This window comes from Dryobates pubescens, chromosome 18, assembly GCF_014839835.1.
Source record: "Dryobates pubescens isolate bDryPub1 chromosome 18, bDryPub1.pri, whole genome shotgun sequence".
NCBI lineage: Eukaryota > Metazoa > Chordata > Aves > Piciformes > Picidae > Dryobates > Dryobates pubescens.
The window spans coordinates 12,727,191-12,753,201 of NC_071629.1; the positions used below are offsets into that span (position 1 = coordinate 12,727,191).

At 40.9% G+C, this 26,011-nt stretch overlaps 2 protein-coding genes across 2 annotated transcripts in view; one reads left to right on the forward strand and one right to left on the reverse strand.

Annotated features, from left to right (window-relative positions):
• The window catches only part of PSMD10 (proteasome 26S subunit, non-ATPase 10), a 53,953-nt gene that overhangs the window by 21,903 nt on the left and 6,039 nt on the right, over window positions 1-26,011 (reverse strand). The window lies entirely within an intron of this gene.
• Window positions 1,781-24,290, forward strand: VSIG1 (V-set and immunoglobulin domain containing 1). The gene is made up of 8 exons (XM_054169725.1): window positions 1,781-1,910; window positions 5,244-5,404; window positions 11,068-11,175; window positions 19,047-19,245; window positions 20,581-20,736; window positions 21,442-21,561; window positions 22,573-22,699; window positions 24,107-24,290. Exons 1-8 carry the CDS (start codon window positions 1,862-1,864, stop codon window positions 24,288-24,290), a joined length of 1,104 nt encoding a protein of 367 aa, XP_054025700.1. The 5' UTR covers window positions 1,781-1,861.

Consider the following 26,011-nt stretch of genomic DNA (forward strand, 5'->3'; position numbering starts at 1 on the left):
TGGGTATTATTGAGCTGCCACAGGCAATCACTGAAATGGCTCTGTAGGTTGTGCTCACATTCAGATCATTTGTATACATCCATAGCTAAATCACTAGAAAACAGCAGCAGCTCCCATTCTAGGCTGACCCTGGGAAAGAAGTGGTAATGTGCATTTGACATCCTTCCATGCTTCCTTAGTGAAGGTGAATCTAAATACCTTTTATGTTTTGGAAGACACCTGAATTTGAACTTCAGTCTTTCAAGGTACACTGTTTATTTTGAACTGTAGGTCACCCCTGCATCCTTAGATGAGACACTGAACTATTCCGAGTTTTATCCTCCCCATCAGTAAAAGACAAGCAATGCCCAGCATGTGGGAACTCTGTGTGATAGTTCTGCTGATAGTCAGAACAAAGGAGAAGACATCCTTTATAAAACCTTTGGAGATAGCTCATATAAGAATATATCAAACCCTGACATCTGCCCAGAGATTGTTCAGCTATATACTACATGTAGAAGAATCTGGCGAAACAGAATTCCCCTAAGTCTGTAAACACAATGCCAATAGTAAATGACACAACCAGCAATTCACCACTTGTGTGATGAAGAATCTACCATTTCATCACATTAGTGATGAGGGAGAGCTTGGACATATCTCTCCCCTCCCACCACACATGGCCAGATGCTGAGCTCCACCTGTCAGATGGACTTTTCCAGCTGCAGCATGGCCCCTGCAGTGAAAAGGGGCCCATCTCTACCTGTCATGAGAAAGACACGATCATCAGGCATGGACTAGACCCTTTCAATAAGCATGCAAAAAAGTCACTAACCATTTTAACTGTCCTTGTCCTATGTACAGGCACAGATCTAAAAGACAATGCTGCCCTCTGTTCTGTCTTCAGCTACTCACACATGGCTATGTCAGAGCCAATTACTCCATTAAGTGTGGGGCTTTGAATTAACCTCAGTCAAACTAGATTTTGCTTTCTGTGTTCAGTTCTTTTCCTAAGGTGACATTTGAACAAGCAGTAGCAATGGTCCTACAAGAAGTTGAGCTCCTTTGGTTCCTAATGAGGTTCAGAGGCTTACAATAAGCATTTTGCATCCACTAAGGAGAAAGCAACCTACTCTACATTATTGTAATTCACTTTTCAAGTCTTTCATCCCCTGCTTTTTCACTATATAAATCAGGTATTAACATGTAAATCAATATATTCACCTTGTCATTTTGTGTTAGTAACATCCAACTTCATAGATTAAAACTAGACAAAAGAGATTTTATCATCAGTTTTGAAGGTAATGTTTATCTTTATTTTGGTGTGTTATTGATGAGTTCAGTATGGAAGTTCAAAAGACAGTCCTGACTCCCTTGTAATCATTCTGTCTAAAACTGTATGAGAAATATGTTAAAATGAAAATGTATGAACAATATTATCTCCATGTGTCCATTGAAAAAAAAAAAGAAATGCTACAATTAACAGAAATAAAAATTGTTCCTTGTTTATATTAAGCCTGACTCCAACACAGGTAATCAGACTGACCATTAAATAGCTCCACAAGTACTTTTCTTGTAGCCAGTGGAAGTAGGCAAATAGTGCTGGGCCTGGCAAAAGTGGGAGAACTTGGGCTTCTCTGATTCAAAGGTTTCTTATTAACAAAACCCACATTTGAAGCACAACATGCTTTCAGCTGAACAGTCACACCACTAGTCAGGGAAAGGCACACATGTGATAAAGGAGAAGAATGAAAAAGCTTATTGACATGTTGATACACACCTGATAAGGAAAACAAAAACCTACTTGAAAAAAAAAAAAGGCAGTTGAGTTTTAGTCTAAGTCAAAAGCAACATTTGGTCTCTTTTCTCTCCCAGCGTCAAGAAGATGTTTGCGACAATGCTGGAGATATTCCCAATTCTAGCCATACTTACAGGTAAGATTAACAATCAAAGCTAACAGAAACAGCACTGGAATAAAAGAACTTGTGGACCTAGCAGAGCAGGTGAACCTGACTAGCAAACTTAGGAGAACATCCGAGGTTTAATTCAGGATGGAATGAAAATCATGGCTATAATGCCATGCTGTTCTGTGGAGATCGGCAAGCTGACCACTGCCTGGTAAGAGTCTTTTGCTCAAGAACAGAATGTTAGCTTTGGTAAATTAATGCTTTGCTCTAAAACCAGGAAGAGGCAAAGAATGCTCATGCAGAGCAGTAGGGTTTTTCAGATGTTTCATGTTTAGGTTTTCTCACATTTGGCTTTTTTTCTCCCCTTGATAATATCCCTGGGCAATGCTGCCTTGGTCCCAACTTTTATCAAGTATTTTTTGGAGATGCTTAACTTTAAGCATGCAAGTAATCCTTTGGCTTTCCCTGAAGTTAAGTGAGGACATAATACTTTGCAGAATCTAGGCATTATATGGTATATTAAAGATCCTGTATTATTCATGTTTGAAGGACATTTCATTGTGCTAAGCTTTATTTTTTAATATATACAGAAGCAGACATTTTAAGTCTAAGGTTCTTTGGAGATGAACAGCCTTTGTATCTACTAAAGAAAACGGAAGTTACTGTCCATATTTTCATTTGAAGATGGAATTATCTGGTTTGGATGCCAGAGAAATATTTTGAATAGTTGCTCCTGGTGTTTTAATGTTATCTCTCTCCCACACATATAAACCCATAATTTTTGCCTTAGAAATGAAAAGAAATCCAGAGTTAGTACTAATACTTAAAAACAAAAAAAAAAAGTCCTCTAACTGTGAAGTTCTGGATTTAAGACTTGCAGCCATGCTCATACTGATGGCCACCACGGACTGGGGGTTTCTTTAGTGGCTCAGAAAAGATCTGCAAAGTTGGATTTACTTTATGAGTATTAAAAAATGCATGAGATTTCAGTCGAAGTGGGTGAGTCCCAACTGGCTGTAATGACTTTCTCAGTAGTAAGGAAACAGTCTTACCTAATATTTATGACTAAAAGACACAGACTTTTTAACAAGTTATGATCCTGCTCATACTAGCTTTTTTCACTGAGTCACTTCTTACTCATGTGCTTTTTTTCACTGAAACCAAAAGGCCTCAATGTGTGAAATGGAGTTATGAGTTTGAAATCATAAACGGCAAACTAAGTGCAAAGTAAAAATCCTATTAACTCCCACAATGAGGGAACAGGCTCTGTGGGTCCAATGTGCTCCATTTTCAGTCAAAACCTCCATCATACTATTAATGATGCCTTTTAATAGCCTCACTGGACAATGGATGTGCTTTATATTGCTTCTAGAATGAAGCCTATTTCAGCTAAACACATTTCTTCAAATTATACAGCTTTATGGAAACTGGAATACTTTGTGGAGTCACTTCTGCTAAAATTAACCTCTTTTGGAAAAGCTTGTAACTGCTAGGCTCTGTGGCACAGAGAAAACAGTATAATATAGCAAATACATGGAGCAGAAGACTGGAAAATAGATGTTTTCAGCAGAATGACTTTGTGTTGAAAGACTGTAGCTTTAATCCTGCAAAGAGAAGGAAATAAATACATGTAAACCTGGATGTATTACTGTGGCAAGAAACTTATCCTCTGTCCAGCTCTGTTTCTTAAAGCTGAGGACAGTGAACTGAGACATCTAAAATAATATTACACAGCTTTCACATTAGATCTCAGTAAGGATTAAGCTACTGTGAATGCAAAGGACAAGCAGGATTTGCAGCCAGCACTGGGATCCTCTCTTTCCCCAAGGCAGGTCTGACACATTTAGGTCAGTCTCCAGTCATTCCTGTGAGACTGTCTTCACATGTAATGTAAATCTTGCTGCAGTTTAAGCCTTCTTGTTCTCATCCTTGCCATCACCAACACAGAAAATAGATTATTCTCTTCTTCCTTGCAGAAAACTTTTACTACTGAAATGATCAAACAAAGAAAGCAGACCCCAAAGAGTTCAGACAGGTTTGCAAATTGTAGCAACTGATGAATCTGCAATATCTACACGGCTTAAAATATCATTTTTAAATAAGATTTTCTCTCATTGTGCTGATAATTTGAGCAAAATACTCTTTTGGTACTACTAAAGCTTCAGCTTAAACCCTCAAAAGCAGAACCCAAACAGAAGAGGCACAGATATTTCATGCAGGAGAATATTTAGTATGTTTTGTCTCTACTATGCACACATGCAGAAAGCCCACATGAAAATTATTATAACATGAAGTTCTCATCTTGCCTGTTTTGCATAGAAAGCTGCAGTAGACTTGTTTCCCAACACATTCAAAAGGAATATGTTCTTCAGAATCTTTAGATGGTAGCATTAAAAGTGGACTTGGTGATCTAGCAGCACCCTGAATTTCAGACTTATTTTTCCAACAGCTCTAGTTTTGTTGCTGTACATCACCATTGCTGGTTACTTATATGGAGGACAGAAATAGATGAATACTGTAAGATGGTGCTCAGCTCCTTTTGTTAATCTGGCTTTGTAACCAGGACTGATTCGAACACTACAGGAAAAGGCTCACAAGTTATGTTTGCTCTCTTTCTTCTACAAGCATGACAAAAAGGGTTGATAAAGTTATTACAGAATTTCTTACAACCCACATGATAAAAGCAGTTTCAAAAAGCTTAGTTTGATGTTTCCAGTGTAAAAGCATTGGTATAGAACAGTTTCTGCATGCAAGCCCTGAGAAACCTAAACAAAAGCAAAACACTCTGCAAAAGAAATGCAGAGAGTGGCTGTGGGGCTCCAGCCTTGAGGAACCAGACAGTGCCGCTGAGTCCAAATAAAAACTAAGAACTTAAGAGGAAACAACGCTGCAGGAGATGGTGATCCATGCTACAGAGGATCAGACATTTAAGCAATTAACTGCAATAAGAAGAGCAAAAGGCTGCAAAAGAGGGCTAGAGACAGCTGCAGATTAGAGCGCAAGCTGCAGGAGAGCACAGAAGTTCAGAAGAAAGGTTTGGTTTAGCCACAGGCTCTTGATAAGAGGACAAGCCTCCGTGAGCAAGAACAAGTATGTGTGTAGGAATGCTGCTTTTTCAGAATATTATTTGTTCTAAAGGCACACATACTCTGGGAGATTTATTTGCTTGTTAGCTTTTGCCCAGTCCTAGCTTATTATCACTAAGGTTCCCACACAAAGCCCAAGGGAAACGGTACTGAAAAGGAGAATGACTGGACACGTCCTACAGGTTTCCTCAATGATGTGGGGAGCAAGGCACTCCTGCTAGGCTCCCAGGGTCAGCCCCTGCTGATTTCTCTTCACCACATTTACTGCCCACAGGCCACGTCAGCGGTGTTGTGGTGACCATCCCTGAGAAGATTGTGAACGTCACCACAGGTGAAAACGCAACCCTCCTCTGTACATACACAAGTTCCGGACTGCTGGGAAATTTCTTTATTCAGTGGAGCTTTTACAGTGCCAAAGAGAGCCAACTGCATACCGTAAGAGCTTTACTTATTATTAACATGAAGTTATATACAAGGTATCCTTAAGTCCTCAGAGAATCCTGTCACTTTTGATAGTTATCCTCACTACAGACCAGTGAGGCAGGTGGTGTTGGTGTTCTCACCCTAAAGACAAGGGACTAGGGTGCAATGAATTTCGGGGTCAGATGCACAATGTTACCTGGGCTCCTAGTTACTAGTGGTGTGCCTGAACTCCTTTAGAAACTGATGAGATGATACAGAAGGGATTCAGATGCTCAAATGACTTGCTCCATGCCACACAGGAAGTGGAAGCAGAGCAAAGACTAGGTGTCCAAAAATCACACAAGCCCCTGGACTAGCTCCCTTTTCTCTTGTCTGGCAAATATTTCCTGCCATTGTGAAGGCTGCTTTCCTGGTGAGACGCCCTTGTCTGTGACAACGTGTCCCCCATTTAAGGGTCAAATGACAACTTCTTGACTCAGCTGCTGTTGTTGCTATCAGTAAGCAGAGCAGTGCTCAACAATAGGCTATTGGTGCAAACTGAGCAGTGACTATTTCGGCAGGATCTCGCAGAAAGTTGTCATAGCAGGAAATCTGCCACAGCAAACTTGTGTTGGTATTTTGCAGCATCCCACGGGTGTCATTGTGGTAGCAGAACAATGACAGATCAAAGGCAAACACTCCCTGCCCTTCCTGAGACCTGAGAGGCAGCAGAGCCAAACAATGTCTCCCCTTGGGGGTACAATGAGATCGTGTGGCAGGTTGGAGTATCAGCATCAGTGCTCTGAAGGACACCAAGTACTAGGCAGTTATGTGCTGTAACTACTGCCTGAGCCTCTCAGGTGGCTGTAAAGACCTTGTGAGGAAACCTGGTCTGCCTGGAAGGAGTCAGGTATGGGATGTGTAACTTCCTACAGGTATTGCACTACTGCCCAGATTTCAAGAGCTCTCCATTCATCCTATTTTTTGGTGGCAAAATGAATCCATTAGTGTCACACGCAGGGTATAAGCTCCCATCAGCTCAGTCCTGATAGATGCTGAGCAATCAGCAACACCTTCCTTTATGAGAACAAACATCAATCAATTGTAGTAACAACCAAGGTTTTATACAATCTTGAAGATGAATGTGATTTTTTTTTTCCCTATGCCCATTTTCTTTTCCATTGTTTTTATTCTAACATTTTTCTAGAAGGTCAGCCCTCTGCCTGATGTTACACCTGAGAGTTGATGTAAAGAGATTTGACTCAGAGGAGTCACAGTCCACACTGAATATATACTTGTCATGTTCACTACTTTCCCACTAATATTAAGTTAGGAGGTTTGCTGCTAATAATAAAGTTATACCTTCCATTTGGTTTATCAGTTGCAGCAGAATTAGACTATCTGTAATTTGCAGAATGTGCAGGATAAAACATATTTGGTCTTGAACAGCAATAGCCAGTATGCAAGAAACGGCAACTGAACTCCAGATAGAGCTGCTCACCCTCCTGCAGCGTGCCACAGCCACAGATAATAACTGTACCAGTGCTAAGCACAAACACTGTCTCACCCCGGTTCTGACTCCAGCTGAATGCCAGACCCACATATGCACACCTTGCCTGACTAATTGCATGAGTTGTTATTACTCATAATTTGCTTTTCACAAATCAAAACTGTTTCAATAAGTGAAGGATTATTCATGAAAAGGTGGTAGCTGTGAAGACAATAAATGCTGTACATTTTCTGGTCACAACCGAGATAAATGAGCAGAATGGTGTCAAGCATCACAGCAGCACAGTACATTACAGGTAAAGACATTACAGGTTGGAAGGCACTCCCAGAGATCATTGGGTCTGACCCCCCTGCCAAAGCAGGATCACCTAGGATAGTCTGCACAGGAATGCATCCAGATGGATTTTGAATGTGTCCAGAGAAGGACTCTCCATTTTAGAGGGAGAATCAATTTAAGAGATACAGGAGGGGCAACCATTTGCAAACTGTGACCAATGATGAAGAAATACCCCCTAAGGATTATAGTAATAAAATACTGTGGGTGGTTCAGCATATGCTCAACAAGAACTAACTGATGTGAGGCTACCAAATGTCAGGGGAACTTTATTGCTCAATCCCTTCAGCTCTCACCCCTGGCTTCTGCAGCTCCCGCTGCGGGCAGTGGGAAAGCCGTGCCTGTAAGGACTGTAAGGATCATTACTGGGAAAAACTATCTGTTTTTCTCCCTGTCTGAAACTAATTTCACGCTAAATTCACTTTCACACTGCAACATGTATGCATTTGTAATGGATGATTTCCATTTTCATTAAATAAATCAGTTCAGTCTGGAAAGGTTGTGGGTTAGTGACTAATCCCATTCTCCTTGAAGGCTGAGGTAAAATTTCCTTTCCCTGCAGTGCCAGTTATCCTTGGATTGTGTGCTCAGTAGGGCTCAGAGCATGCCCTTCACTCCTCTGAGCCTGCTGGTGTGCCTGCGGGTTGTGTGTGTGTGAGGAGCTGCAGGACCAGGGCATTACTCTTTTAAAAATGCTCTTAGAAACCCAGTCAGTCCTCTATTTGACTCTGTATCTTTCTACCACAACATTGCAATTCCTTACGTTTTTGCACTTACTCACAATAAAATTAATTGTCCATGTAAACACTGGGAAGAAAGGACTGTGTAGAAAATACAGTTTAAGATATCACACAACACAAGTGAAGATGAAATTGTATTTTCAGCCTCCCTCTGAGCCCGCACCACTATGAAGTCGCTATTTCTGTTTCAGGCCAGTGACTTTTCAGAGTTCAGAAAGTTCCGACTGCCTGAAAGCATGTTTTTCTCCTACATGCTTAAACAAAAAATAATCTCTGTTTCTAAAAACCTGGCTTTGCCTTGGTTGCCTGGCAGGTAGCTGAAGTTAAGTTTCCCATTTTGTTCCAAGTAGGAAATACACGCATGGCAATGGCACAGTCTGCCAGCTTTGGCTTTCATTGTTTAAAGAATACTCAAATGCAAGTCAAAAATATATTTAATATGCTGGTAAGATGACAAAAACAACTGAATTGAACAGACTGGCACCACACCTTACTGCATACCAGAACAGGAGCTTGCATTTTAGGTGGGATAAAATACTTCTATGAGATATTTCGATTCTTCTAAAATGTCAGTAATAAACAAAGAAATAAGCAAACATTTCCTCATACACAGCATATATTGTCCCTGGAAAAGTCTGTTGAAAATGATGCCTTCATTAATTATTTCCCTTTTTTTTTTCAGTAACTAAATAGGTAACATTTTCATCCCTCATTTTTTAGAGTAGAAAATTTCTGCCAAATATTTTGGAAGGTAGAAAACTTACATTTAAAGTAAAATTAAAAAAAGAAAAAAAGAGAAAAAAAAATCCATCTTCTTATCCCCACTTGCTACAATCTTATATTTTCCTGAAGTCTTGGTACATGTTAAATGTCTTCATGACCATTATATTCACAATAATAAGATTAAGCAGAGGGGATGTTCTCCATAACAAATACTGGTTCTAATAAATAATGTTTATTTACAGTATAGGGCATATGGTCTTTTCTCACTACAGTGGCAACAAAGGGCAGCAAACCCTAGAATATTAGAATTAATCCAGGTAAATTTCTGTCACTAAGATGCCTTTGGCTTGAAGCATTAATGAATGTTAGTTTTAATGACTAGATTTGAAGATATAATATATAATGAGCATAGAGGCCACAGGTTCCCTTTTGAAAAAGAATGTCAGTATTTTACATTATGGATTTTGCAGAGCTTTGAGATATGTAGGCTCAGACACAGTTCTGTCCTGTCTACAGAGTAATCAATAAGACCAGTGTTAATGCCCCAGAGGACTGAGCAACAGATTTTACTTTGCCTCAGGGTGAGGCAGTGCCATTCATTAGTTTGCAGACCTGATGCATATCTGCCTCCCAGCCCTGAGGAGGGCTGCTTGTGTTTGAATATTGCTTTCCACCTTGCCCACCTTACAGAGTGCTGGTGCAGGTGCTCAACGGTTAAAAGTGACGGCAGTTACATCAGGGAGGATGAAATACCACAGACCGGCTGCTCACAGGCAGTGTGATGCAAATGGAGGCAGCAAACAGAAGAATGGCAGGTGTTCCAAGTGCTCTTTTGAAGACAGTGCAGCTATATATATAATACATAGAACACAGATATTTTTACTAATTGGAGCCTAACTCTGCTCTTTTCCTGAGAATTTTCTCCAGTGGAAGTAATTCCTCTCATTTGAATTAAATAATGTAAATATCAACTCATGGAAAATAGGATGTCATACATATTTTTAACTTCTTCTTCTTGCAGTCCACCCTTTAGCAACATGTTGTTTTAATGAGAAATTAAATTCTTTAAATAATAACTCCCAGCCAAGAATCTTGAAAACTTTCCAGTACTGAACTAGATTTTACACACAGACAAATGGATGCAAACACTACTTATTTAGGTCACCCAGGGTAACAGAGTACCTCACAACCTGGCCTGATTCATAAGGTAAAGTCTCAACTCCTGCTAAGATCTACATCTGTGCTTCATTTCATGCTCTGAGTCACTCGGCTGGCCTTCATGTAAAGCACCTAAGCAAATGTTTGAAAGACTGAAGACTGAATACTGTGCTGTTGACTCTGCACAGGCAAGGCTACAGCCTTGAAAAGCTAAACCAAACTCCTGTACCTAACCAGGGCCACACCTTGAGCCTTCATCAAAGGTCACCTCCAGTGACACTGTGTGGCAAGAGGAGTGATCTGAGTACAACCCTGAAACCCCAAATGTAGGTTACTAGCAGTCCCAAGTCTCTCCTGCTCAGCACAAAGCAAGTCACAGGCAAGGGCACTGGGCTACCATGGAAGAGTCAGGGGCCAGCTGACCCTGTAAGTGTCAGGTTCCCATAAAACATATTGCAAGAAGAAATTCCTCCCTATGTAGTACAAGTAATTCCTGAGATCCCATCACATGCTTCCAGCCACAGACAACTGAGAACATGTGCCACAGAGGCTATAAGTGCTGCAAGGGTCACTGGATTGGAGCAAAGCAGTCTGTTTCTGCTCAGCCTGTGCAAAAGACCTCCTGAAGCAGTACAGGAAAAGTTCCAGGAAAGGACCTTCCTGATACATGAGCATTTCCTTTTGCTTAAAGGTGATTTTTTGAAATTTAGTTTTATGCTAGCACTTAGATGAGTGAGCAAGCACTCAAAAGGAACAGCTTCATGGAAAGCAGAGGCAATATCTCCATTGCCGAGGAATGGAGACCCAGTTGTCATGTCACTGCAGTCAGAATGACTCCCTGCATGTCACTGAGATTACTGTGGTTATGTCTAGCACTGGTGACAGCCTGCAGAGAGAAGATAAAATCCACTGGTACACTGAAGCAGACAACAGTGAGAACACAAAGCAAAGTGGGGAAAGTAGAAAATGATCAGGTTGCAGCTGGTGTTTGGAGCAAACATTAGACTTCAGTTTGCCTAATTTTCAGTAAAACTTAGCAAGAAGATTGTTTTGCATCTCACTGTTAAAGGCTTGAGACACTTGCAAAATCTGCTGAACAGGAGCTTGCCTGCCTTTGTGAACAGCACTGATGGTACTGATGGGTAGCTGTGTAGAGAAGGGCTCTTTGGTTTTGGGGAAACATTTAAAGTCTCATTTAACTCTCAGATCAGCACATTTTTACTCAAATACAGCATTCCCTGTGTCATGGTATTCTGAGTATGGATGACAAGTCAGTCAGTCAATGTCAAAAGATGGTGTATGTGACAGATGCACGGGGAAGATGTAGCTGGAGACACAAGGTAAGAAAAAAATCCCCACAATCTTAAGGGGGAAAAAAAGAGCTAAGCAGCTTCTGCTACATTTATGCTACTGTGAGACCTGGAATCAATTTCTGCATTAAAATCTGAAAGCCAGCACATGACTGAGTTAAGCTGAATCAGTTGCACCATTCAGAATTTTTAACTCACCCTATTTTTTATTGCATTTTCCTCTTTTGGATGTAGCTATTTTGTTTGCTTGGTTTTTTGCTTGCTTTGGTTTTGTTTGTTTGGGTTTGTTGGTTGGTTTGTTTCCCCCACAGCTATTTTAGGTGGCTGAATTAACACTTCCAGGAATATTTTACCCAAAGGGTTTCTGAAGGGCATGTCCACATACAAGAAGCCTCTGGGCTGAGTGTAAGCAAGGCTGGTCAGCCGAAACTTGGGGCTACACATTTGCACAGGAAAAAAATAATAATACTACTAAAAAAAATCATCCTGGATCTCCTTTCATAGACTGTAATGACACTTTGAGATATGATGGACATACAGGGACACTAAGCTGCCTTCCAAACTGACTTCCTCAGCTGTCAGCTCAATGTCCCAGCCATAATCCTTTCCAAACCCTCTTTGACTGTAGTGGGACTCCTGTCTCACCATGAAGTACAGGGTACAGCCCAATGGAAGTTGAGGCCTAATGATGACTGCTGAAGAGCAGTTCCACCAAATGCACTGAGAAAACATGTTTATGCTTGGTGCAATGTACAAGTTATTCATTAATTGTTCAGCCACAAGAATGCTACTGTGAGAACAAGAGAAAGATGCTCCTCAAAAGTATTTTGCACCAGTTAAAGATGCTGAATGATTAATCCTCTAAAGGCTTCTGCCTCCATCCCTTTCTTCTTCTACCAGTGCGCAATTGTGAAAAGAGACTTCTAGTCATTATGAACATCCTCAATTACCCATGCAGAAATCCCTGGAATGCAGGATAGAATATTCCCGTTACAGTCTGGCAGATCAGAGGTTTGACAAAAATGTGTGAAAAAAAAGCTGAGGATGAAAAAAAGGCATCTGGGGCCAGCCTCAGACATGACACACGTCAAAGAAACCAATGCACATGTGAGCATTTGCTGTCTTATCTCACTGCGTTCAGAATCTGAGCCTTGGGCTTTAATTAACACTTTGAGAGTGTGCTGTGTTTGTTCTCTAATTAGATAGTAAGATGCTTAAGGGAGTGATGAATATTTTTCCTCTTGCTGTGATTTTATAAATTCTGTCTGTACTCAGAATTCAAAAAGAGATCATGATCTCAAACCAGTAAAGTCATTAATATCCTCCTTTGCATTTGTGGGTGAGAAGGAGACTTTAACAGCTCTTTTTCTAGTAGCTTGAGAAAATGTCAAACAGCAAATGATGAAAAAAGCCAGTGATAGGGCTCTCTGAAGGCTGAGCATTACAGCTTGCCAGGAAAAGACTGTGGATCAGATGCTGAATGCATCAGCCTCGAGAAATGTCATCAAATAAGATGCTACAGCTTTGCATCTGCTGGTGGGGGAAAGTGAGAAGGGGCTGGGGGAGGGAAGACAGGTACTGGAACAGAGGTCATGTCCTGAAAACAGGCCTCCAGTCGGGAAAGTAAGACTTCTGTGGAGATTAAGTGAGACATTTTGCAACACATCTCCAAGTACATCTCACCTTACAGTTTCAATATTCATATGTACTAGGCATGTGATGAGAAGACACCAGGAGATGGAGGGAAGGGGTAGGAGAAATATTGACCTGGAAATGATGAATGAGTCCATCCAAAGACATTCGAAAGACGCATATTGATGCGAATTCTCGTATATATTTGTCTTGCCCCAAGAAGAAAGGAAGCAGATGGAGGCATGTTTCTTCTCATTTACTGCCTGCTTTTTCACACATAACCTCCACACCCTAAGGAAAATCTTTCCATAGATGTTGTATAAAGAAAACCTGTAGGTGGGCTCCTCACTCTGCCAAACATCTGGCAGCCTTTAAAAGCCTCAACTCAGCAGCAACTTTGCCAACTGCTTGCTCTGCAGGCAAATACCTCACCATCACACTAGACAGGAGCAACCTTCCCCCAAATCAAGTTAAAGGAGACGAAAAAGACATGTGATTTCATGTACCACATTCTTTAGAACTGGGGCCACAGTTTCAAGGTTACCAAGATTATCTCCCAAATGAGTATGATTACTTCCAATTCCCTCTTCTGTTTGTAACCCAGCTCCTCCAAACAGCTGCAATAGCATCCTGGCCTGTATCAGGAGGAGTATGGCCAGCAAGAGTAGGGAAGTGATCATGCCCCTATACTTGGCACTGGTGAGGGTACACCTGAAGTACTGGTTTCAGGTTTGGGCCCTGCACTCTAAGAAGGACATTGAGGAGCTGGAGTGTTTCCAGAGAAGGGCAACGAAGCTGGTGAAGGGTCTGAAGAACAGGTCTTGTGTGGAACAGCTGAGGGAACTGGGGTTGTTTAGTCTGGAGAAAAGAAGGTTGAAGGGAGACCTCATTAGTCTCTACAACTAGTGAGGGGGAAGGGTCAGTCTCTTCTGCCTAGTATCAAGAGGAAATGGCCTCAAGTTACACCAGGGAGGTTTAGATTGGACATTAGGAAAAATGTCTTTACTAAAATGGTGGTCAGGCATTGGAACACTGCCCACAGAGGTGGTGGAGTCACCACCCCTGCAGGTGTTAAAAAAACGTGCAGACATGGCACTTCAGGACATGGTGGTATTAGGTCAACAGCTGGACTTAATGATCTTAGAGGTCTTTTCCTACCAAAATGATTCTATGGTTCTTATAATTGACTCAACTTCCTTGGAAGTCTGTGAGCCCAAGTCCTTTTTTTGGTTGCAATAGAAAGTAAGACTGTGGAAATGCAGAGTAATCACACTACTGCCATAGAAAGCAGAGGATGGCTGCTGCCATGAGCAAGGCTTCAGGCATTGCCCAGCTCACAGGTTGAATAATAACTATGCTGCAATCCTTTCTAGGGTCAGGGAGATGTTGTCTGGGCAGCTTCACTGTTCTGCAGAAATTGGTGTTTTGGATTGTGGAGTTAGTAGGGACAACATTTTTAGGAGTGATAATCTCTGCTTTTTTTTTCTGTCGGTTGGTTGATTAGTCATCCCAGGCAGCTGCTCCCATGAAATGTGAAAAGGCACCATTACATAAAATCCTCCACAAGCAAGCTAGCTGGTAAGGGAGAAGCAGTGGCTACTTCTGCATCCTCAGCGTTGCCTTTGCACTGGCAAATCATCGGCTTCACTAGAGTTCACCATGATTTGCTTGAGCACAATAACAAGCTTATTTTTTAAAGAGATTTCAGCAGAGTTCTTTCATATTTTTTTACATTCAAGATGTTGCACTATAAATATATTTATCACATCAAATTAAAAAGGCTTCCAGAAAAAGTCTGCCATTGACTAAGTTCACGGGTTTACCATACAGGCATTTTAGGGAAATTTTAGGTAAAATGGAAAGAGAAACACGTCTGTAGGAGGGAACATTAGCTGTCAGCGACCCCAAAATAAAGTCTTTTTCATCTTCAGCAGAAAACAAGTTTTTTACTTTTGAAATGGAAAAGAAACATTTTGGCAAAGATTTTAATTTCCTCTTTTTTGAAAGGTGTGAAGATGAACTTTCCAAGGACAGCATAAACTCACTTTGAACAAGGGTTTAAAATACCCATTTTAAGTGCAATGTTTTAAATGGGCTATGAATTCACAGTCAGTTAACTGAAACATGTTCCTCTTAAATGAAATTTCCTGTGTACACAATCCAATCATACCTCTGGGACAAGATATACACTCAGTAATTAATCACAACATTACTCAGCCTTTTTGGTGTTTACCACCTTCCTTAAGGCAATAAACTCCAGAGCTAGTGAGATAAGCAGCAGAACACAGAACAGGCAGGAGCCTGCAGAGAACTGAATGCATTTCCTTAAGATATTCCACTGCCTTTGTGTTCATAATTGGAAAAAAACAACCCAGAAAGACTCTCTTTAAATCCACAAAGAGAATAAATATTCTCTGCTGTGCTGACACCTGCCTTGGATTTAACAGTGTACACAGAATATTTTCTCTTCATGCATTAAATGGGAGGAGAGGATGCAGGGGATTAATTTTTCAGTGTATTGTATGAGGGCTTAGATACATAATTCACCCTGACTTCAGATCAAATATACTGAGGAGTATTTGCTTCTCTATGTTTACTGGCATGCCCTGACTGCATTTAATACTTGCAATGCCAGCTCTGTTTCCCAAGAACACGTGCTACAGCTAAGCCATTGCTCAGTGGGCAGCTTCTGCTGCTGTTCACTCTGACATAAACCCCAGATCACTCTGAGGTAGACTGAGAGTTTATCCCCTTTTTTCATCAGTCAGGCTATTTAGTAGGATATAATGAATAGGAATAGGAATAGAATAGAATAGAATAGAATAGACCAGACCAGGTTGGAAAAGACCTTTGAGATCATCAAGTCCAACCTATCATCCAACACTATGTAATCAACTAAACCATGGCACCAAGCACCCCATCCAGCCTCTTCCTAAACACCTCCAGTGTTGGAGACTCCACCACCTCCCTGGGCAGCCCATTCCAATGGCCAATCACTCTTTCTATGAATAACTTCCTAACATCCAGACTAAACCTCCCCTGACACAGCTTGAGACTGTGTCCTCTTGTTCTGGTGCTAGTTGCCTGGGAGAAGAGACCAACCCCCACCTGGCTATAACCTCCCTTCAGGTAGCTGTAGACAGCAATAAGGTCTCCTCTGAGCCTCCTCTTCTCCAGGCTAAGCAAACCCAGCTTTCTCAGCCTCTCCTCATAGGGCTTGTGCTCCAAACCTCTCACCAGCTTTGTTGTCCTTCTCTGGACACAGAGTCAACATCTTTCCTAAACTAAGGGGCCTAGAACTGGACACAGTACTCAAGGTGTGGCCTAACCAGTGCCAAGTACAAGGGCACAATGACTTCCCTGCTCCTGCTGGCCACACTGTTCCTGATACAGGCCAGGATGCCATTGGCCTTCTTGGCCACCTGGGCACCTGCTGGCTCATGTTCAGCCTACTATCAACCAGTATCCCCAGGTCCCTTTCTGCCTGGCTGCTCTCCAGCCACTCTGACCCCAGCCTGTAGCACTGCATGGGGTTGTTGTGGCCAATGTGTAGAGCTTGGCACTTGGATGTGTTAAATGTCATGCTGTTGGACTCTGCCCATCTGTCCAGCGTGTCAAGGTCCCTCTGCAGAGCTCTCCCACCCTCAAACAGATCAACACCCACCCCCAGCTTGGCGTCATCTGCAAACTTACTGATGATGGACTCAATACCCTCATCCAGACCACCGATAAAGATATTAAAGGGCCTGCCTCTCCTCTTATGCTGCTGCAAGTCACGTATTACTTCATTTAAATCATTGTACAACTTAATCTCACATTAGTGTGAGGAGCTGATGGAAGCTCTTTTATTACCCCACTCACACAGACACAACTGATTGAGAGCAGATGCAAATCCAGTGCACCATTGATGTCAGCTTAAGAGGAGCCTGAAGTCATAAAACACACTTCTTGTAACTTCAGACTCTTGCAAGGAAGAGTGTATAACACTGTTGTTGCTTGTACTTGGATAAATACAGAATGAGATGAGTATGGCCAGTGTGTTTCTGTAATTACAGGTAGAACAGGTTTTTGATGAGTGATTTGCTTAAACCAAACTCCCCATTTTGAACACTCTCTTTCCTGGGAGAATATGAGGGTATGCTCCAGACTCTAATTTTGCAATAGAATTCCATCTTTAGACATCTACCAAACATAACATCAGTTTTAAACCTGATGTTATTGCATGCAGACAATGGAAACTGGAGAGTCCATCAGTTTCTAACTCAGTCTGCCACGGGCTAACACAAGACCTCTTATGCTTCTTCACTGCAGCACGTTTTCCACATGTTGGCCAATGCAGTAGTGTAGCTTTGATGTTCAGAGCCCTGCATCAATGGTACCTGGTGTTTGTAATCCTGGGGCAGGGAAAGATAAAGCCTGCCTGGAAAGTAGGCAAAACTGTACTTGAGACGGGGCCAAGCTGCAGTACTGGAGCTGGTGGTGCTGTGCAATCTGGGTTCTGACCTTCATTTCAAAACCTTATCATTCTGTGAACCAGCTGTGCTCTGGCAGTTTTGGGGTGTAGCTTACCTTAAGCTAATAAAGGCTTTCAGATAACATTGCTTAAAGACTTCAGTCAACACTACCAGGGTGGATAAATAGAATTAAGAATAAATATTTTTAATTCAAAATGCAATCAGCTGATCTGCAAAGTAAAGCAAGTTACACTTCTTGCTGGGGCATATGCAGAGTTCCTTAAGGCAGGGAACTTTGACCAAAAGGAAATGGTGATACCGGTCAGGTATGAATGGCATTTCATGGGAGTCTCTGAAGCTTTTTCCTCCAAGTCTTTTCAGCTATTCACATTAAAAACCAAGCTGTTAGCCCAGCTTCAATAAAAACATTTGCACTGCTGATTCTGGAATACTGTCAGTAGGAATTATGTTAGATCTGTTTGAGTCTCAACCCATAATTCTATACAGTTAACTCTTACCAGTTTGAGACTGAGTATGCTGGAACTGTTGACTTTGCACAGACAGTGAAGTTTGTGCATGTACACACTGGAGAGCATACTGCCTATTTCAAATACTATCACTTTTACACAACAGTATCATTAATATCTGAGAAAAATAATTAATGTTCCATAGCTTTCTGCATTTGCTTTGTTCTTTCAGAACCTGATTTCATAGCACAGCTAGACTGAACAGAGTGTGTAATCCTTGAGAACTATTGTATTTATCCCAGAACAGACTCAAGGCCCAAGCCTCAGGCTACCCACCAGGCTCCACAATGAACCCAGTTCTACCTCTCCTTTCAATCAACAGACAACAGCTTTGGATTCATAATTAAGAGGTCAATTCTACTCCCCAGGTGCTCCCAAGTACAATTGCTGCTACTGAAGTCAGTGAGATCAGTCAAAGTTTTAAGCAGCAAAATTTCTTATGGGAGGAAATGTTGTACTCCTTAGAGATGTTTATCATTACTATGTCTAGAATGCTGCAAAATCTTTTTTACAGTTTGGCAAAAAAGGAATTCCTTGATGTGAAATAGGTGCCCCTCCAAACACTGAGGCCAAAAGGAATTCTTGACTTCCATCTATAGTATAAACTCAACCTCCCAAGATATTCCATGACACTGTCTCTGACCCTGATTACACAATCAAAACAGCATGGTTGGTCTAATTGCATATGTGATGATTCTGCTGGTGTTCTTGTACTGCATTTTTATTGCTTCCAAATTTACTGCCAAGAGATTTGGCATCTTGTTTGCTTAGACCTATGTCTTATGGATTCATTTCCGTTCTCTTTGCTAGCTTTTGTATTTGGAAAGCTCTGCAGCCACCCACTTGTCGCAATGATGGATCCATTCTTGTCAGAATGTTCCACTCTACTGCTTATTAGTAATACCACAAATTATCATTGCTTCAATTAGTACCACTACTCATTGTGCATGACATTGCATTTCTTCCCAGAATTGTCATATGATGGTCAATGGTCTCACCTTTGTTTCACAAATGCATCAGTCTGTGACTGGTGCATCCACAAAGAGCTAGCTACCATCTATCTATACAGTCAAAAAAATCCCATTTCTGACAAGCTTGTCTTTTAAGAATCACTAGAAATATATATTCAAATACACCATGCTTTAATCTTTGCTTTCTCGGGGGAGGGGGCAAGAAAAGGGGCGCCATTGCTTGGCTTAATCAGAAATAACTCTGTTTCAACTGCAAGTACCAAATCAAGCGGCAGTAAGCTGTCATTATTAGACTAACACTTGATTCTTTATCACAGATCTATTATTATTCAGGAGGCCAGTCTTACACCTATGGAGAGTTTAAGAACAGGATAACAGCTGCAACAGGTCCAGGGAATGCATCAATAACAATCTCCAACATGCAGCCCTCAGACACTGGTTCCTACACCTGCGAAGTTTTCAGTCCACAGGGTGATGCTGGCCAGAGTCAAAAATCGGTGATTGTCAATGTGCTGGGTAAGCACCTCTCCGCCCTGTGCTGCAATGTACTTTCCTTCCCTTATTATGAAACACTGAATCCACCGCTCCAAATGTGTAGAACCAGAGGGAATGACTGAACTGTGATAAACAAAGCCCATGATGCAGAGAAAGGGTTCACTCATCATTGCTGCAGAGGGTTTTTCCCAGGGCTCTGGAAGCTGGCAGAGCCTGGGGTGCCCTCTAGCTTCTGCACACAGCAGACCTGGTGCCTCCCTGCAGCCACACTTTCCTTTCCTTCCCTGACCTATATGGAAATCTCTCACCAGAGGCCTTCAGATTCACTCTTTGCTCTACCCAACGTAGGCAAGTAAGTGGGTAGTTGGAATTATTCAGCCTCACTACATTTTCATATCTTGGAAAACAAAGTGATACTAGCTTTGATTAACACAAAAAGCCTGTTTAGCAGAGAGTGACAACTTCCCTCTGAAGACATTTAGGATAATTCAGTCCCAGCAAAGACCAAAATGTTACTAATTGTACTTTATGTTGGTCATGGGGACTTGGGTAAATCTAGGAAGAGGCAGGAGAACAGCCCAAAGCTTTTAGTATGTGTTGGATGGAAGTAACACAAAACCTCTTTTGGGTAGAAGAAATCAAAAGTTCAATCACAAAAAGGCAGCACAGAAGGGATTAAAAGCAGTGGAATGAGGTATTTTACTGGCTAATAACATAAAAGTTTGTACTTTTATATAAAGAATGCAAACCTGGTCAGAGGGACAAATGAAAGTCATACGAGAATGTGACTCCAACATCATTTGGCTATTTTCCAGGGATAAGAAAAGACTTACATAAACAATCCCTAAAAATCAAAGTACTATTGTTAATTCTCATCTAAAAGTAGCCCCCCCACATTCCCCTCCCCAGAAGAGTAAATCTTGGGGCAGCTGACTGTAAGTAAGAGATTGAACAATCAGGCCTTGACCCTCCTCCTTCATGTGGAAAAGCTCCTGCAGTGTTCCTAGAGAAAAATGGTGCTGCTACGTGGCAGAATGGTGTATGACAAATAGTCATTGGCCCATTAAAGTAATTGATAGTCTTCATCTCAATATCTCCATTAGAATATTTAGTATGCAATGGAAGACAAGATAATAAAAATGTATCCAAGACCATGTACATATATTAAATATTATTCAGATCTTTACAGGAAATCCTTTGGCCAGACCCATAATCAAGACTCCACTCTCAGATGGCAATCTGCAGATGGGGTTCAGTTCTTTAGTCATACCAGCGCTGTCCCAGAACTTGATGTGGATGCTTGCAGCCATGCTATGTATTCATGATGTGTCTGTTCTCTCCATTCTTATTTTACAGTCAAACCATCAAACCCTTTCTGCAAAGTAGAAGGAACGCCTGAAAAGGGCCATCTAATCTCTCTGCTATGCAAATGTGATGAAGGATTGCCTCAGCCTACCTACCACTGGTACAGAGTTGATGAGAATACCCTCAAGCCTGTGACTGAACAATTCAGTACGTACCTACAGGGCTACCATACCATGGCCAAGATCTGGAATTCCTTAGTAGCATCCATTTCAAGCACTGTGTATCACATAGGGTAGTTAAAATATCCTCCTCCTTTGATGGTTAGTGATACAAAATCAGATTTTTACTTACTTAAATCAACTGACAGCTGTCACAAACACAGGATGCTTTTCTATTTAATTAAAATTGTGTGGCATGTTAAAGCCTTGTCTAGCCCATTACTTTAAGCAGTTAAAATGGAAGAAATGTTTATACCTTCACATCTCACCTCCTTTGGAATTTTGAGTGAACTTAAACTCAGAATAAGCTAAGTCATTTTGTCATTTAGATGCTAAGACTTCCATCCCAAAAGTCTTCAGTACTGTTACATTTCCATCTGTGAAGTCACACAGACAACAGCATCATCAATGTGGATAAACTATCAGATTGATTTGCAGAGTAGGAGCCCAATGTTTAGAGCAATGTTCCATTACACTCCTTTGGAATCCACTGCAGTAGTTTTCAAGGATAGCAATTTTTATTTTTTTCTTTAAGTAAAGAATATCACTGCCCCCCCCCCAACACCAAATGAACTAATAACTGAAGAACCCTGTTTCTAATTCCTTAATGGCTGTCAGTATTAGAAACTAAAGAAAACCATTTGCTTCTATGACATACAAAGGCTGACCTGTACTTGTTCTCTCTTTGTCACAGATCCAAACACTGGTGTTCTTTACATTGGCAACCTCTCCACCTTTGAAACTGGGTATTACCGGTGCATAGCCAGCAACCTCCTGGGCAATGGTACCTGTGAGCTTGACCTAACTGCAAAGCGTAAGTTTAATGTATGAAAGTAACCAGATCTTCAGTGTGTGACATGCACAGTTTGCAGGAAAATGCTGTAACAACATAAAAGCATACATTGTTTTGGTAAGAACAGAATGGGCTTTGGAAAGCTCCAGCTAGAGTTCTCATCCAGGCATGGCCAGAATTTACACTGACCTAGACAACGGATCTAGTATCTCCAGCTTCATTTTGCCCTGGGAGCACGAGCAGAACTTGCCTCTGACAACTGATAGACTTGGAGTTTAGAGCAATTTCTTCCAGCCAACAGTCCCACTGAGTTCCCCCTGCCACAGAACTTACATCCATCACTGAAATGTACAAGGACTGGGGCAGTGTAGATGTGACCACTAACTAAAAATACTGCAGTCATGGAAAAAACACCATATCCTGACAGTACTCAAGCAGTGATCAACCTTATGCTGGCTGTCCTCGAGCACAAGGTCAACCATGTCTACATGCCGGTTTTTACAGGTAATCAGTAGCAGCTGAGAAGAGACAAGCATACATTGTACAACCATCCACAAGAGGTGTCCCTGAAATGGTCACTCAGTGGTCTATAAAATAAAAATAGCAGGTCAGACCTAGCAGCTGTACTGAAGTGGAAATAGAAGGTTTTGGAGACTCAAAAATGACCAGAGCACACATTTAACATCTCAGCTGGAAGGCAGAGGTTAAGGCAGTGTGGTTCAGAATTTGTTTGCAAAGTTGAAGAGTAAAGGCTTTCAACTACTGCCAGTGTTAACAGCCTCATGTTTCCCTTAGCCAGGCACAGACACAGGTAGGGAGCTAACCAACAGGAAAGGAGGCAGCAAAGCACTGTTCCTTCTCTCCTAGAGAATCTTTAGCCTCTTTCCTGGAAATATAGCCATCAGTTGGATCTTTGAATCCAATGCCCTTTTTCTGCTTTCTTCCCCACTAAATTTCCATGAGATTTCACTATTATAATGCTTTTCTAAAAGTCAAGGAATCTTTTTTTGTTGTTGTTGTTTTTCTCTCCAGATTCAGATAGTGGCATTGTTGTTGGCTCAATAATTGGAGCAGTTTTGGCAGCTGCTATCATTTGCGTTGTTGTCTGGGTCTTAACCAAGAAGGCAAAGAATAAGAAGTCATCGAGTAATGAGATGCAGTAAGAGTTTCTGTTTGCTTCATTTAAAGACAAATATTTCTGTAAAGCACTGCTGATAATGCAGAACTACAATAATATGTAATTATTCTGAACTTTTTTAGAAGGATGAATAACACAGGTTTTGAGAAAACTTCCAGAGAGGGAAGATTTGCTTTTGTGTGACTTTTAAGCTGTTGCTCTTGTAACAGAAATTGCCGTTACTCCCTTTCTTATATTTACAGGCAGCTACCACTTAGCAGTATCTGAAGTAGTAAATGTTTTATGAACAACACAAACTAATGGCAAGATGGAAAAAGTTTTGAGTATTAAAAAATTAATGTTGATTATTAATAGCAGGTGGGGGTAGTAAAAAAAGGACTAGCAGCTAAAGGTTGCCTCAGCAAAACTACTGGGATTGGACATTACTGGATTCAAACAGAGGGCTCAGCTTAGTGTTATTTGAGATGACAGGATACATACTTTGGGCACTCTAAGGAAGGCGACTCAACGTTTAAGCAACAGAATGGAGCTTAGAATGTCCATTTTGATCCTGCTCTGGAAATGTCTTTCCTCTGCGCTTTGCCTGGTCCTTTTCCCCTTAAGTTTACAAATCTTCAGAACAGGGACAATCTCATATGCTAAGCAGATTCTATTTAGTCCCATGACAGTAAATGCTAACTGAATACTTGCTGCTGAGGCCAGGAAAAAAGGTATTATGCCATCTGGACACTTCCCTGTAGCACAGGTCTAAGATCTCCTGAGATGGAATTCTGCTATTCCAGATGAGTAGCCAGTCACTCATGCACCTGATTTCTGCTTTGAATTGATGTAGCATCAACAGCTAATTTTGTGCTCACATCCTAATAAATCTCACTATGCTGAATTAATCCACTAGCATCTGATATTTTTTATATGTGAATACTGGGAGTTGTTTATTACTGTTTTGATAAGATAAATGGAATTCATACCTGTTACTAAAAATACTTTTCTAGTTTTCAGCCTTTCCATAACTCTTTTCTGACTACATTTTATTTTTATGCACTTAAATGGGACACCAGATCTGCATGGATTTCCCAGAAAGCTCACACAAAGCAGTGTGCCTAGCTACCCTCTTTCATACAGTTTGTCAGCACTCAGTTTCCCATTCTTCTTCCCTGACATAGCATTTTAACACATTAAAATCAACTTTATTCTGACAGGATTGCTTAACCAGTGATGCAGATCAGTCTTACCCTCTAAAGCTCTGTCATTCTTTCCATCATAGCAGCAGGGGTGCTGTAGCCTTTTTGTGTGCTCTTGGAACAGTTACAATAATATGGGAGTTACTGTTTAGAAAACAAAACTACAAAGACTTGTTCTTTTGAAAGACTGTAGTGTCTGTGGGATTTCAACATGTAAAATCACAATCCTCACCCTGTCTTCCTGCAGAGAAATGGCTCAGAAACAATCCAATGCAGAATATGTTCAGGTACCTAATGAAGAAAACATTCCAGCAACCACAATTCCATCAAGCAATGTGACAAATGAATACCCCAGTGTTGATGAAACAGCAGACTCTGGAACACCTGAAAATGATGAGAAGCAAGAAGTGGAAAAAGAAGAAATAGCCTAGAGTTTTAATACAGCTCTCTTTGTCAGCTTTTGACCCCTTTATACAAAAATGGTTGTCATTGAACTAACATAGAAGCATGACTGAAACTTAAATGGGCATTTAACTTTTGAACCACAGGGCTGGAGATTGAAATGGGTCAGTTACATATGTACTTTGTGAATAGCAGAAGAATCAGCCTTTAAAGTTAACTACATAAAGTTATTATGTAGTTATAATCCTACATAAATATAAGTAAAAACAAAAGCTAACAAGTGACAACAACAAAACCCCCAGACAAACAAACAAAACCCCCAAACCAACCAAACAAAAAAGGGCTATCATCCACATTGATCCAACCTCTTTGAAAAACTAGTTAGGAAATGGGTGAAGCATTTGACAAAGAGCTTTCCAGTGAACTATTAGTAATGCTGTATCCATGCAGTTCTGAACCACAGCATCTTCTCCAGAAATAGTGTTGGCCAATCTCATGTTTCCTCTGCACCAGGAACAATTAGCATGGCCAATACATTGCAGTATTGAAACAATCTGATTTTGCACATCAGAAGTAAAAAGAAGTTTCATCACTGTCACCAGAGTGCAGAAACACATCTTAAGACCTGAACAAACAAAATATTGGGTGTCTGAATTCCACTTAAAGCTAAAAATCCAGGTCCTGGAAACTTTTACCCTGTTGCTGCCTGATGTGGAATACACTTTGTTAACAATGGCCTTCTTGGCTTTAAAGTTCCCAAGGCATTACAAAGTTGTGTTTTACAGCAGTTCTGGTTTTCAGTTTAATAGAATTAGCATTTAAGTACACAGTTCAGACATCAGTTGACTAGTTTCCACATAACTGGAGCTGGCTATCTAAATCCCTGGCAAGGCTTGTTATAATAAGCACAGAGTGTCAGATTCCTCATGACATGCAGATGCAGCTGCTTTCAAAACTTAGAAGCAAATACTGCTTACTATACAACACATGAGCTCGGATTCCTTCTTCTGCCCCAGATATTTAAATCTCCTTTCAGGCAACTGTTCTATCCACTAAGCAATAACCTCATGTTACTTTTTTGCCAGTCTCTTTAGCCCAGTGTAACTTTGACTATTTTCTACCACTGAAAGCATCCAGAGGAAGGGTAAGCAGTACATTGACACCGATAGCCAACAGCTGAGTAATGAGCACTCACTTGGAAGGGAAAAGGGACATCAAGCATACACACTCTGATCATCAGACACCTCTTCTCCAGGTCTCCTTCCTATGGTTAAGCAAACTCAGTTCTTCAAAAGGGCAAAGATACCTTCAGAAGAACTCAAGGACCACAGGGCTCAGGTGAATACAGACACAGAGCCTCAGCATCTCTCTTCTGATCATGAGGCATATATTCATTGACACAAGGACACTGGTTTTACTGTTCTGCACTGCAGAAGAATAATCTTGCTCAGGGAACTGGAACTTTTTGCCTTTTAAGTCCATCATAGGATCTAATGCTCATAAATCTTTTGGTGACTGTAAACATTACATCAAGCAGTCATCTTAAAAAAAAAAAAAAAAAGATAAAAGGATACATAGTGCTAAAATGTTTGGATGCAGTTCCTACCATGGTAAGTATGTACACTGAGAAAGTGACTACACAAAAGAAAGGAAAAAAAAAAAAAAAGAGGGGAAATAACAAAAAAAATAAGGACAAAAAAAAAAAAAAGAAAAAAAAAGATGGCAACATCTAAAGATGTAATGCACAAGG

Bases quoted from the DNA above. Each gene is read 5' to 3' on its own strand.
- VSIG1 (XM_054169725.1), top strand. From the start codon at position 1,862: ATGTTTGCGACAATGCTGGAGATATTCCCAATTCTAGCCATACTTACA. The intron at 19,246-20,580 runs GTAAGCACCTCT...CTTATTTTACAG, and splicing joins GGTGATTGTCAATGTGCTGG to TCAAACCATCAAACCCTTTC. The intron at 21,562-22,572 runs GTAAGTTTAATG...TTTTCTCTCCAG, and splicing joins GCTTGACCTAACTGCAAAGC to ATTCAGATAGTGGCATTGTT.